Genomic DNA, 13,660 nt, shown 5'->3' with positions numbered 1-13,660 from the left:
GGACCTCACAAACACACACGGGAGTTCACGGTGCATTCACGTATCATGCAGCGCCAGGGCTAGAGAGCTAGCCATACAAAGAGAATAATTGATGTTAGTATTAGATTAATATATAATTTTTAGCGCTGTCAAGTTAGCTGTCAAGATAACTGAGATGTTTGAAAACAACTCCAAAAGGACCTATAAATCTCATGTGCTTGTGTTTTTGTCAATGAAAAACATAAACTATGAACTATGATTAATAAGATAATTTATTAGTGTTTTACTAAATGAATAGCTAAATCAACTTAAAGAGTTAATGAATAGGCCTACTGTACTCTCAAGATGAAATGTGCGTCTGGCATAACAACGGAAGCCTACGCTCCAGCGCGGTTCCTAAACGCACCAGAGGTGCCCCGGAAACGTTTTCCAGTGTCTGTGTGTTTGTTGTTGTGAATGAAGTGTGAGCATGGACAACTTTGCAGTTCAGGCTTAGGTAGGTGATGACCTTAAATCGGTATATTTTTAAGTTTAAGAAATGGGTGGGCCTGTTTAGTATTACAGGTATCGTACAGTTTAGCATGAACAATTCAGGTTAGCCACAACGCTGCTAATATTAGCTAATTTAGATAAAGGACACAAAACAGCGTTAAAACACGGCTAAATTAGACACTACTCTTGTGTGTGAGTTATTTTATTTTACTTTTTAGATTATCTACCCTATGTATGTTTTAGAAATGGATACCAGAGAATCGTCTTTCGGGTTTTTCCCCTGTTAGCTTACAAATGCGAACTCTAAAGCTACGTCAAAGCTAGCATCAAAGCTGCAGGATGTTTTTGCAGATTCTCAGTCATCCAGGTCATTGTAGTAGCGCCTGCTTTTAGGACTACTGGACTTCTTCTTAGGTTTTTTAAGATGTTTCACCTCTCATCCGAATTCCTTCTCCAACTCTAAAAGTATGATGGGATATTAAGTCAGTGTTAAGTCAAAGAAACAACCTGAGATTTTAACCAAAAAGAAATAAAACAAGACTCCCATCTTGGAAAAGGAAAAACTCGAAAGAACCTTCTCCAAGCCTAACATCCTAACATTAGAGCACCCAGCAACAAAAAGACAAAGACAAATTGGTTCCAATCCAACACCTCAACATGACCCTGGTGTCACTATTAACATGCGTTGGCGTTTCTCTTTAGGTTGATTTAACTGAATCCATGATGAACTTTGACGGTCTTGACCCTGGGATGGGTGAATACTCAGCCAGCCTTCATGGAACTCTAGATGCAGGCCTGGAACCCTCCATGGACCCACACCTAAACCCAAAACTACTCCAGGGTGTGGAGCTATACCCAGAGGGACAGGCTGTGACCGTCCCGGAGCCTGTACACCTGATGGAGGGGATCTTTTCTGAGCTGCACAGTGTAGTTTCAGAAGTTGGCATCCCTGTCACTGCAACACATTTTGACCTGCAGGAGGAAATGCTCTGGATGGGAAACCACAGAGTGAGACCCAGAATTATATTGGAGGACAGATCGTTTTGTCAGCCGTTACACTTTGTAATATTCCTTTTTTGTGTTCTTTTAAGGGTCATGTAACATCATTCTTTGGACCAACAATGGCACGCTTCTCTTCTTTCCAAGTCCACGCAACCGATGACATCCGACATATTCAGAGTTTGGAAACAGGCGTGCTGTTCCTCTCTAAATGCAACCTGAGATGTTACACTCGTGGAGGTCTCGTCATGTTTGATTATCCGTAAGTGTTACTTTTACATTGATTGTTGATATGTTGCACAATATTGGTGAGAAATTAGAGAAAATACAACATTAAGTGTCCTGGTGAAGTTTTCTGCAAAAATACAGAAGAAACACTGTCAGTAGATATTATTGTGAATCCTACCTATCTTAAATAGGGATGTGTTTTTGCCTCTATGTCACCTGTCTGTTTTTGTGCTCACATTGATTGTTTATGACATGGAGATGTGAAAATATTTTTACGGTTATGGAATTAATGGCCATTTTTGGTGCTTTGCAGGATGGAGGAAGGAGCTGATATGCACAGCCTCCTCATGACTGATAACAACACGCTGCTCATGGGTGGATTGCAAAACTATGTGGCTGAAGTTGACCTGAATACAGTCCAAGAAACTCAAAAAGTAAGACATCAGGCTTGCATTTATCAACCCTGATATAAGCATAGACCACTGGCACAACATAGCACTTCACAGCAAGTGTCTGACTGTCTGCTGTTTTGGTTGTACTTCCAGTTCACAGTGGAGGTACCTGGAGTGGCAATAATGCGTCAGACCAATCGTTTCTTCTTCTGTGGACACACTTCTGGCAAAGTAAGTCTCATATGATTATATCAGTTTTGAAAAAAATTTGTTTGTTTTACATGACTCTCACATTTACCCTCCGTTCAAAACAGGTGACCCTTCGTGACTTGCGTACCTTTAAGATGGAGCATGAGTTTGATGCATTTTCTGGCAGCTTGTCAGACTTTGATGTTCACGGAAACCTTCTGGCTGCATGTGGATTCTCCAGCCGAGGCCTGAATGGGTTGGCATGTGACCGTTTCCTCATGGTGTATGACCTCCGCATGATGCGTGCTGTAACCCCCCTTCAGGTGCATGTGGATCCCCTCTTCTTGCGCTTCATTCCTACCTACACGTCACGGCTTGCAATCCTCTCACAGACAGGTATGAACTAAAGAGTCTAGTCAACTTTAGAGTTCTTTAGTCTGATTGCTTGTTAGTTTCCTTGGTTTGTTTGGTCAACATAAGTGAAATACCAACAAGAATTAAATTTCGACATTACAGTCAAATGTATTTTGTTCTCTTTGTAACTATGGTATCATAAGTGAAAAGGGGTTGAGTCTTTTTCCCACCTGGAGTATGTTGTCCAGCTCTTAGTGCTATAGAAGAGTGTGCTCATGACACAAGCAATGTACACAATTATTTTCATTTTAATGCTGTACAGTGAGGCCAGCAAGAGCTGTTGTGGCATTCCTGATGTGTTTGTTCCTCTTTCCAGCTGTTGCACAGGACCTCATGCAATGACTGTAGTTTTCTGGTCTTGTATGGTTTTAAGAGCTAAAGCAGAACACTTTGATGATAGGAGTCATCATTTAGTTTGATATATTATCATTAGGAAAGTCAATAACAAAACTGACATCTGATCAGTAGTTTACCGCAGTCTCTTATGTTTCCAAAAACTGCTACATGTAGCCAGGCAACATGGTTGTGTGGGGGTTAGCGCTAGTCCTGGGTATGAATCCGCCTTCTGGCCAGAGTTTGCATTCTCTGTGGCTACCTCCTGCAGTTCAGAGACATGCAGTTAGTGGGATTACGTTATCTGGTGATTCTCAGTTGACCATAGGTGTGAATGTGAGTGCAAATGGTTGTATGTCTCTCTGTGTTGGCCCTGCAACAGTCCGACAGCCTGTCGCCCTATGATAGCTGGAATATGCTCCAGCCCCCCGCCTCGTGATCCTGAATTGAAAGTGCAAGAGAATGGATGGATGGTACATTTAGCTTCACTATAACCGCCTGCATTCTCTCTTTTTCCAGGTCAGTGCCAGTTCTGTGAGCCCACCGGCCTTGCCAACATGGCAGATATTTTTCACGTCAACACAGTGGGCCAGTTGCTCATGAGTTTTGACGTGTCAACAAGCAAACAAGCCTTAGCCTTTGGGGATTCAGGGGGATGTGTGCACCTTTGGTCCGATGCTCCAGAAGTTTCATTCAATGACTACTCACGGGAGACGGAATTTGCCCTGCCCTGCCTTGTGGACACACTGCCTCAGCTGGACTGGAATCACGACCTGCTGCCCCTCTCTCTGATCCCCATGCCGCTGACGAGCACTGAGCCTCTGCTGTCAGACTGGCCCACTGCCCTGGCTACACCCAGCCCCAGGTAACACAATTATTAACAGTATATACAAAACTGTTGTACTTAATTTAAAAACTAAAATTAAAAACAAGTCACCAAAAACTGAACTGAAACACACACTCTGGAAAGTAACTCGGATAGAAAACCATACTGTTTTCGTCTTTAAAAGTTCATCAGGGTCACTATAGTTTATCTCAAACGAACTCCACGTTACAGTGTCACACTTCTCAAAATACAAAGAAATGCATCAAAGGCAGAAAGTGGTTCCAAAAAATACACTATTGCCAAGACTTTAAGTTCCCAGCTGTTTTAGGAATTTATTTAGCCTCGGTGGAAAATTAAACTATAGGTTTATGACGTGTTTTTAAGAAATTTACATTTTCATCAGGAACCTGTGGGCTCGGGGCTGGATGCCACAGACAGAATAAGGAAGTTGGAAAGAATTGAGAGACAGATTAAAGCATTGTTGACTTCAGTTTTTTAAGGATCGTTTTTCTTTACTAAAAAAAAAAGAAGTTTTTAAACAGTGTGGAGAAATATCAAACATTTTCAAGCTTTTCTGAATTTATATGGTAAAACCAAACCAGGAAAGAGAAGCTGGATCAATGGAGATGTACGATCTCATGCATGACATAACGATTCATACCATAAACATATTACTTGACAATCTGGAAGTGGTTAATTTCTCTTCTCTGCAGTCATAGTCGATGACATTACCAATGGAAATGATGACATCTGTATTTGAAGCCATATATTACACACTTTATGTGAAGGGACAGAGACACGCCATATTTTATGACACTAATTAAAACATGTAAACTATGGCTTGAAATTGGTTGGATTTTCTTCGTGTTCAGATTTTGTAAAGTTTGTGATGCAGTTTTTTTTTTCTTTTTTTGAACGAATATATTAATTTAGTCCTGTTTCACTATTAAAGGCACTTCAGAATGAGAAGCATGGCTTGTAGCTGCCCCTTTCCCCTTTTCCCCTTAACTGCTTTACAATCTAAAACATGTGTTTTTTGTTTTTTTTTAAACAGACGAGCCCCTCCGGTGGACCCAGAAATCCTCCGCACTATGAAAACTGTTGGCTTCATTGGTTACGCAGCAAATCCTCGTACCCGCCCCAGGAACCAGGCATGTGAAGAACTTGGTTATGCTAATTTAAATGGGGAAAAAAGATTTTTAATTGTCCTTCTTCACAAAATCCTAACAATTTTTCTATTTTAAGGTTGAAAACCAGTTAAACACATGGTTTTTAACATAATATAACTTTTTTTTGTGGTCCCTGTTTTGGTTTCAGGTTCCTTATAAAATTAAAGATGTGGAGCCTGATTATGATAATTACAACCAGGTCCCTGAGTCACCAATAGGACGTGATGAAGAGCCACATCTTTACATGGTGCCCAAAAAGTATAGAAAGGTTGGACTTTATTTCATTCTCGTTCTCATATAGAGATGAGATTTATCTTTGACGTATCACAATCTATAAATTTTTACTGTAAATTTAGATTTCCAAAACACATGATGAAGATGTCTTTGTTCTGCTTCAGGTCACAATTAAATACTCTAAACTTGGATTGGAGGACTTTGACTTCAAACATTACAACAGGACCTTGTTTGCTGGCCTGGAGCCACACATTCCCAATGCCTACTGTAACTGCATGATCCAGGTAAGAGACTGAAGATTTACAATGTGTTTGGTAAAAAATGTTTTTTTGATATGAGACATCATCAAGAGTTGCTCTCTGGTTTTTTGTCTTAGGTGTTATATTTCCTGGAGCCGATTCGGTGTCTTGTTCAGAATCATTTGTGCCAGAAAGAGTTTTGTTTGGCCTGTGAGCTCGGCTTCCTCTTTCACATGTTAGATTTGTCACGAGGAGATCCATGTCAGGTAAGTTTTTTCCATTCATTTCTCTGAAATAACGATTCAGCCTCTTGGGAAATACAGCACCCTTAAATTGAATCCTCATTTCTTTGCAACTGGACAATAATTTATTATGTAGCTTTCCCAAAGTACCATCTCCTATCATCTTCCTCAAGGCCAGTAACTTCCTCAGAGCGTTTCGAACCATCCCTGAAGCCTCGGCGTTGGGCCTGATCCTCTCAGACTCGGACGAGCAAACGGGGAAGGCTAGGCTTGGTCGCTTAATCCAAAGTTGGAATCGTTTCATCCTCACCCAGCTTCACCAGGAGACACAGGAGCAGGAGGGTCCACAAGCCTACAGAGGTGCTAGCAGCAGGTATAATACATCAGTCTGGATGTGATCTAGGCTGCTTAGAGAAAGAGTCCTGGGTCTGTGGGTTTCCTCTGGAGCTGGTGTTTCTTCCATCCTTAACATGGTTATTTTACTGTTCCCGTCACTGTGGCCTTGGCCAAAGCACACACATATGGGTGTTGTGCCTGGGGACCAATGCTTGGAAATAGTTCAATTGTTATGTTGTCATTATCCTTTGAGAAATTCTCTTTCTGTGTGTGGTGATTGTTCGATAAAGACAACCACATCAAAAAAGGCATCACAATTACAGACATAATTACATACATCTAACAATGAAGTGACAGTAACATTACAAAACACCTCATATCACCTGGATTTATTTAACGTCCAGTTTATTGTTACGTGAGACTGTATAAAAGATCAGACGGGTACCCTGACAGGAACTTGTACCTCTGTTGAGAGAAAGTGAATCACTTGCAGGATTCCTTACTCTTTCCCGACCGCTAGTCACTCACAGAGCAAAAACTGCTCTGTGAGTCTAGTAAGCCCTGCAGTCTTACTGAACATATTTCCAGTCTTATTAAGTTTGTTTATAAAAGTAGAAACCGTTTAAAAGATAACATCTGCGTAACAAATGTGACTGCTCTGTGTTTGTGTTGCAGTTCTCTGGGCTCCTCTGGTGAGTCTGTCATTGGAAAGCTGTTTGGTTGTGAAGTTGAGAACAGTAGTTTGTGTCGCTGTGGCAAAGAAACGGTCCGCTCCTCCCTCACGCTGCTCTTCACCATGCATTACCCCGAGCAGAACACTCAAGGTCAGTTTGAGAGCACTGAGGTGTGCATTTCACACTCATAATATCTCCTCTTTCTTACACGTATATATATATCATCTGCTTACATTTAAAAATAATAATAATGATAATTTTATCTTATCCGTTTCCAATATCTGTTTTTTTTAATCCTGTATTTAGAGATTTAATTATCTTCCTCTGTATATCCTTTTCCAGAGCTACTTTATTTTATTGTTCTGTATTTGTAGCTTTAAATATTTGAATGTCCTCCATTACAGATGGGTAGTTTTAATGTTGAGTGAGCAGTAGGCTATATCTGTTACAAGTATATTCATTTGACTCTGATATTTTTCAGAAAAAACAATAAAGGAGTATGACTTTGCTGAGATCCTGAAGAAAAGCATCTGCCTGGAGCAGAGCACTCAGGCATGGTGTGAAAACTGTGAGAAGTATCAGCCCACAGTGAGTTACAGCTTTTATTCACTCATATTGTCAATACCTAACAGATTGTTAGCCGTGCTGCAGAGTGATAGTGTGTTTGTGTTACACTGTAGGTGCAGACACGAAACATTCGATGTCTCCCAGATGTTTTGGTGATAAACTGTGAGGTGAACAGTGCCAAAGAGGCTGAATTCTGGAAGGTTCAGGCCGAGGTAAGGGACATTGATTCTGTCATTAAAAAAAAAAAGAAAGAAGAAGACCATCTTGGTTTTAATTAACTTGTTATTAATTACATGAATGTTTTTTTATAGTATGCTTTCAATAAAGCCAAGCAGAAAGAGGAACCAGCAAAACCTAAAGAACCACCTCCCATGCCCACTGAGTGGTGCTTAGAGTAAGTACAGTAAGACCCCTTTTCATTTTAAAGGAATAGTCACACAGACACACACAGCTGTACATTGGAAGGAGCACTTTGAGAAGCCTTAGGGGTGTCAAACATAAGGTTTGGAGGCCTTAGTCGGGCCAGAGTCAGCTTGACAAAGACTCCAATCTGGCGTGGTAGACAACTTTGGAAAAATGAAGGTAGGCATAAATTATTGGACTTTTAACTGTGTTTGTTGTGTTATAGCTTTTCCTCCCGATAAAGACCTCCCCCTGTGTCCATTCATACTACACCAAAGTAGTGAGGATTGGATAAACAATTAAATGACAGAAAAGTTTCCGTTGGAAAAAAAGAAACATCAAATATGGGACAGTCTTTTTGCACTGAGCTATCAGATCTTTTTCTGTAATTTTCTACATTGATCATGTAGAAAAACTGAAATGTGCTGTTGAAATTGCACTTCTTATCTTAGATTGTGATTAAATATGTTGTTGAACTTTACACTTTAAACTTTGTGCAGTGGGGAGGAGATTTGCGGTATGGAGGGCATCACCTTTGACACTCGCACAGAGGATCTGCGGCACATCTGGATCCCTGCCACTCTCAAGATGTCCATCAGCAAAAGTCAAGGACTAGAGATCAGCAGGTGGTCTGAGACCGAGGAGGTGAGGCCTTTAGAGCTTCTTGAGCTAACAATAATTTGAAATAATTTCAGTCTTTAATTTTCCTCCCTGTCCACTCACTGTAGCATCTCTGAGCAGTAAATCTGCTGGCCACACTTAGACATTGTTTTATTGAGCAACTTTAATTTTATATGACATTTGCTGCGCTTTTCCCCCCCATTACATTTAGTAAGACATCTTTATTCTTTCTTTGTTAAATTTATATCTCTTATTTTGTTTTACTGTATACACACACTTTATTATATTATATATTATGTAACTTTTTTACAACCCCTGACAAACTGACACCTTGTTGATGAGAGAGGGATTTGCACATCCCTTTGATCCAGGGATCTGTTTCATGTTCCAAGGCTAACTGCTTTCAGGGCAGGGATAAGAGACTAAGAGAGATGTAGTAAATCCCCATTGCCGGGCACTGAGCGGGGCAAAACCTGTAAACAGATCTGCCCCTCTATGGACCCACCACATGCAGGGAGAGACGCTGGGCTCAGGTGCAGTGTGACCTGGGTATCAAGAAAAGACAGGGGCTTGGATATGCTGACTCGAAGCATCACTGTCTGTTCATTGGGATGTGGAATGTTCCCTCACTGGTGTGGAAGAAACCTGAATTAGTGCAGATGTAGCTGGGGTGGGTATCTGCTTTGGGAAGCTCAGAGTAGCATCCCTTTTTTTGGTTCTGCGGGCATCATCAGAGTGAGACTGTTAGCATGTACTGGTGTGGTTTGCAGTCAAGTGGGAAACCGCTGGTATAAGCACCTCCAAGTCACCTATGGTTATTACCAAACGAGTTAGTTGAGGTGAATGGGTCTACTCCGGGATGTCTCAGAAACCACTGAAAACATTATATATCTCATCTGGCCTGCTCTCCCATCTGGGAACTTCATGAGTAACTGGAGAGTATTAGTTGGGAAAATCTCTGGAATAACCTGCTGCCATATTATTATTTTTTACATATAGCATTTAACTATATTTTTTTTCAATTTTTAGATCATTTTAAACCATTATTGTCTTTAACTTAAGAGTTTTAGATCTCTAACCCCTGTATTTATTTTACTTCACTTTTTTCTCTTCATTTGTGCTCTTTTTAAGTTTTTTTTAAAATTTACTACTCCATTTCAGTTTGTCAGATTAGAGTTTGAGTTACTGAGATATTCTGTTTTAACGGTTATTTATCTTAAATTGGGTGTACTGTTTTGGCTGCTTTAACAGCATGTGGTTAAAAAAAAAGTTTATCTTCTCTTTATCTCGTACTTTATCTGTTACTAGTTAAGTGCTGCTGAAGAGGCGGAGGGAGCTTCTCTGTATGACTTGGTGGTCACGGTGCCGCACATCCTGGATGCTCGCACGGGTGGTAATCTGGTTGCACACATTAAAGTGGGTGAGACCTACCATCAAAGAAAAGAGGTGCGTTAGTCTTAGATAAGAAATTGCAGTCTGAGATAAACTCACTTTGAAAAGTTACATTTTTAACATTTAAAATGATTTTATTATTTCAGGGAGTCACACACCAGCAGTGGTACCTTTTCAATGACTTCCTCATTGAACCAATTGATAAAGTAAGGATTTTACTGCTTATTTATTTTTGCTAATGTAAATGTGTGCAGTCACCTAAAGCTATTTATTATTTTATCTATTGATTTATTGTTTTTGTTTTCAGACTGAGGCTGCACAGTTTGATGTGAGCTGGAAAGTGCCAGCCATTCTGTATTACGCTAAGAGAAACTACCACACCAAATACGACCTCCGCAGTACGTTTCAGCATAATAAATCTGAAGGTTTTCTTTTTATTGATCTAACTGCTCATGCTCTGCTGTTTGCCTCAGTTAAAAATCCCATAGATGCTAGCGTGCTGCTAACAGAGGCGTCACTGGCTCGGAAGCAGAGGAAGACACATGCCACTTTTATCCCTCTCATGGTCAGTGAGATGCCGCAGGCTGGTGATCTGGTGGGGCTGGACGCTGAGTTTGTAACACTCAATCAGGTAACTCTAACCACAATACCACTGTGTGAATACATTGCCCTGTAAAACACTTGTAACCACATTAATCGGGTTGCTTTGCTTGCTTTACCGTATTAAAAGATCCTTCCTCTTCATTCCGCATACTTCTGCTTTGTTGTGGCTTTGAATTTTCTTTTCTGATTTTGGATGAATTTAATTCAAAACCCATTAAAGTTTTATCCACCCACTCCACTACAACATTCCCCATCTTAAAGGAGAACTATTCTAACCATAATGCGCTGGTGTTAACTTGAAACTGAAAATAATATAGTTGTGTGGGATTTCAAAGGAGTGAAATTGCCAGATATTTGTCACATTGTTTTGCGGTTAGTGTAAACACTTTGATAATAAAGAGGAATCCATGGGATTAAACCACTTCTGCTTTTCCTGTAGCAGTGTGACTTCAAAGCGCAGTGTACTCTTTGAAGTTTTTGTTTGGAGTTGTTTACCTGCGAAAAGCTGACAATAAAGTCTACACAAATCTCCATGGCATGGAAATTTACAGTGACCTGGAGACATCAGGCCCTTTTTAATCATGACCTGATTATGATTTGTATGTTCTTATGTTAAACCAAATAACTAAAAAAAAAAGCTTCCAGGTTTAAATCTATAACACTAAATATTAAGTATTACCTGTAGCTGATGACCTGGTTATGAGGAAAAGTTGTTACAGAAAGAATAGGATTAGAAATGAGTTCATCAGAGGGGCAGCTCAGCCATGAAAAAGTTAGACAGGCAAGGCTGAGGTGGTTTGGACATGTGCAGAGGAGGGATGGTGGATATATTGGACAGCCTGGTGGAAAAGAGGAAGGCCACAGAGGTGGTTTATGGATGTAGTGAAGGAAGACATGGTGGGTGTTATGGGTAGGGTGAGATGGAGGTGACCCCTAAAGCCTGCCAATTGAAGAAGAAGGTGGGAAGACATAATCTTTCATGATAAAAAAATATTATAGACATTTACAGGGAGCTCTCTGTCACAACAGACTGGTCATAATGGTTAACTCATGAAACTAATCCAGGTGTCCAGTTAATAAGGTTAGTAATATGTGCTCTCCTAGGTTAGACTGTGTTAAATGGAATGTTTTTTACCCATAAGCTGTAAAAAGCTGATGTATTATCGTGAAAAAGTCCTGGGTTCGAGTCCACTGGCAACCTGGAGTCTTTCTATGTGTGCGTCTGCAGGAAGAAGCAGAGCTACGCAGTGATGGCACCAAATCAACCATTAAGCCCAGTCAGATGTCTGTGGCCAGGATCACCTGTGTGAGGGGTCAGGGGCCCAACGAGGGGGTCCCCTTCATCGATGACTACATCTCCACTCAGGAGCAGGTGAGAAGCTGCAGAGAGTATGAGGATATAATGTTTAAAGGATCCACCCGCTAACTGGTCAATTTGTTCTTCCAGGTGGTCGACTACTTGACACAATACTCTGGCATCAAACCTGGAGACCTGGATGCCAAAATATCCTCTAAGCATCTGACCACTCTGAAGTCAACCTACCTAAAGTTGCGCTTCCTCATTGACACAGGAGTTCGCTTTGTAGGTCACGGCCTACAGAAAGACTTTCGCGTCATCAACTTATTGGTATGTTGTTTCTATAAACTAGTGTGTATAATTTAGAGTTCAGTAAAGTCAAATTCAGTCACCTCACAACTCTTAGAGTGATTAGATGTGATTTTTAAGGTTTTTATTTTGTTTTTTAAGGTTCCCAAAGATCAAGTTGTTGATACTGTCCATCTCTTCCATTTGCCCCGCAAGAGGATGATTTCTCTTAGATTTCTTGCCTGGTATTTTCTCGGTAAGTCAAGGTTAAAATATAGAGCTTACTGTAAAAACAAACAAATCAAAAAATGTACAAAAAACAAAGGTTAGTAGTTAACACATGGTGTAAGGGAGCAGCTGACAGTAGCATTTTCTACAGAAGCCCATGAGCCTTACCTGCCACTCACGTCTATATACAGCATTAAAGTCTTTGCATTCAATGATCTTCAGACATACAGATGAATGCCTCAAAAAATAATCCTGTACTTTTTATTTAATTAAATTAACTAATTCAAATATGTGTGCGTTTTCCTTTAAATCTTGAAGTCTTAAACCAACCAATCAAAAAATAAATAAATGAATAAATAAAATCACAACTTCCAACATACACGCAGTGTAAAAAAGTCCCAGATGGTAGCAGATTACAGTACACTGATGATGTATGAGTTTCGGAGACCTTTCTGTCAAGGTTATAGACACATTTCAAGCTGAAACACTTAAAAATATATAAACATAATCATTTCATTTCACTAGTTATCAATAAATGTAATTCTCTTCTGAAATCTGAAGATAACAGTTTACCTTAAGTCATTTCTGATCGTTTTCTTCTTGATGTCCACAGACCTGAACATCCAGGGGGAAACCCATGACAGCATAGAGGATGCACGCACTGCCCTGCAGCTGTACAGGAAGTACCTGGAGCTGAGTCATGGCGGCGGGAATGATGAAGTGAGGAAGGTCCTCAAGGGACTCTATGAAAAAGGGCGCCAACTGGACTGGAAAGTCCCGGAATCGGACACAGGAGATGGTCAAGGTAGCCCAAAAAGTACGAGACTGCGCTGAAGTAGACGCAGACTGATTTTGACGTCGTGTGAGTTTAGATGACAGGGGTTAATGAGAGACATTGTGAATGGATTGAATGCACTCTCCTTCCTTCCACAGGTGCTGCTGTGTTTCCCTCTGTGATGGGGCTGTGAGCAACACCGTGACCGGGAGATTCTCTTGCTTATTTTCTTCAGATGTGTCACATTTTATACTCGTTTGCTTTGTGTACAGTTTTCATGCAGGTATGTCTACATCTGTAAACAGACTGAGTCAGTGACTGATCATTTTTAGTCATGAAAAAATTTGGGCTTTTTAGGTCAAAGGTTTTCAGAAAAAAATGGTTTGTATTTTATCTTTTTGAAACATTAAATAAAAAAGATTTTTGTTGCTGTAAATAAACGCATCCTGAGCGTGTAAGATGCTTTTTTTTATACCAGGAAGTGGGAAATGTACCGTAGTTTTCGGGTCATAAGCCGCTACTTTTTCCCCACACTGTGAACACCGCAGCTTATACTGACGTGCGGCTAATGCATATTTTTTTTTATGCGGCCAAAAACATTTTGCCTGGTAACAGTAGACTAATAAAATTGATAAGTAGTATATATACGGTATATATTTTTACCGGTTGTTAAGAGACGTTGTAATGTTGTTTGTGCACTGTTCCGTAAAAAAACCATAAGCAACGTAATTTGTGTTACTG

The 13,660-nt window shown here is 40.3% G+C and overlaps 1 protein-coding gene across 2 annotated transcripts; it reads left to right on the top strand.

Moving 5' to 3' along the window:
- The first annotated feature begins 382 nt into the window (after nt 1–382).
- pan2 (poly(A) specific ribonuclease subunit PAN2) lies at nt 383–13,363 on the top strand. 2 transcript variants are annotated; one of them, XM_087833616.1, is made up of 26 exons: nt 383–475; nt 1,174–1,479; nt 1,563–1,732; nt 2,012–2,132; nt 2,244–2,321; nt 2,405–2,675; nt 3,546–3,891; nt 4,907–5,003; nt 5,170–5,289; nt 5,420–5,539; nt 5,632–5,760; nt 5,910–6,109; nt 6,748–6,896; nt 7,228–7,334; nt 7,427–7,525; nt 7,625–7,707; nt 8,216–8,360; nt 9,645–9,782; nt 9,875–9,934; nt 10,036–10,126; nt 10,202–10,359; nt 11,560–11,703; nt 11,779–11,958; nt 12,079–12,172; nt 12,758–12,949; nt 13,078–13,363. In XM_087833616.1, the coding sequence occupies exons 2-26, from the start codon at nt 1,192–1,194 to the stop codon at nt 13,110–13,112; spliced, it is 3,615 nt and encodes a 1,204-aa protein (XP_087689742.1). In that variant the 5' UTR covers nt 383–475; nt 1,174–1,191; the 3' UTR covers nt 13,113–13,363. The 2 variants fall into 2 exon arrangements, with proteins under 2 accessions (XP_087689742.1, XP_087689741.1); XM_087833615.1 differs by having other exon boundaries at nt 12,758–12,961.
- The last annotated feature ends 297 nt before the right edge of the window (nt 13,364–13,660 follow it).

The sequence above is a fragment of the Neolamprologus brichardi genome, chromosome 20 (genome assembly GCF_056152115.1).
Source record: "Neolamprologus brichardi isolate AB-2024 chromosome 20, ASM5615211v1, whole genome shotgun sequence".
Classification (NCBI taxonomy): domain Eukaryota; kingdom Metazoa; phylum Chordata; class Actinopteri; order Cichliformes; family Cichlidae; genus Neolamprologus; species Neolamprologus brichardi.
This window is presented reverse-complemented; position numbering and strand designations above follow the sequence as displayed.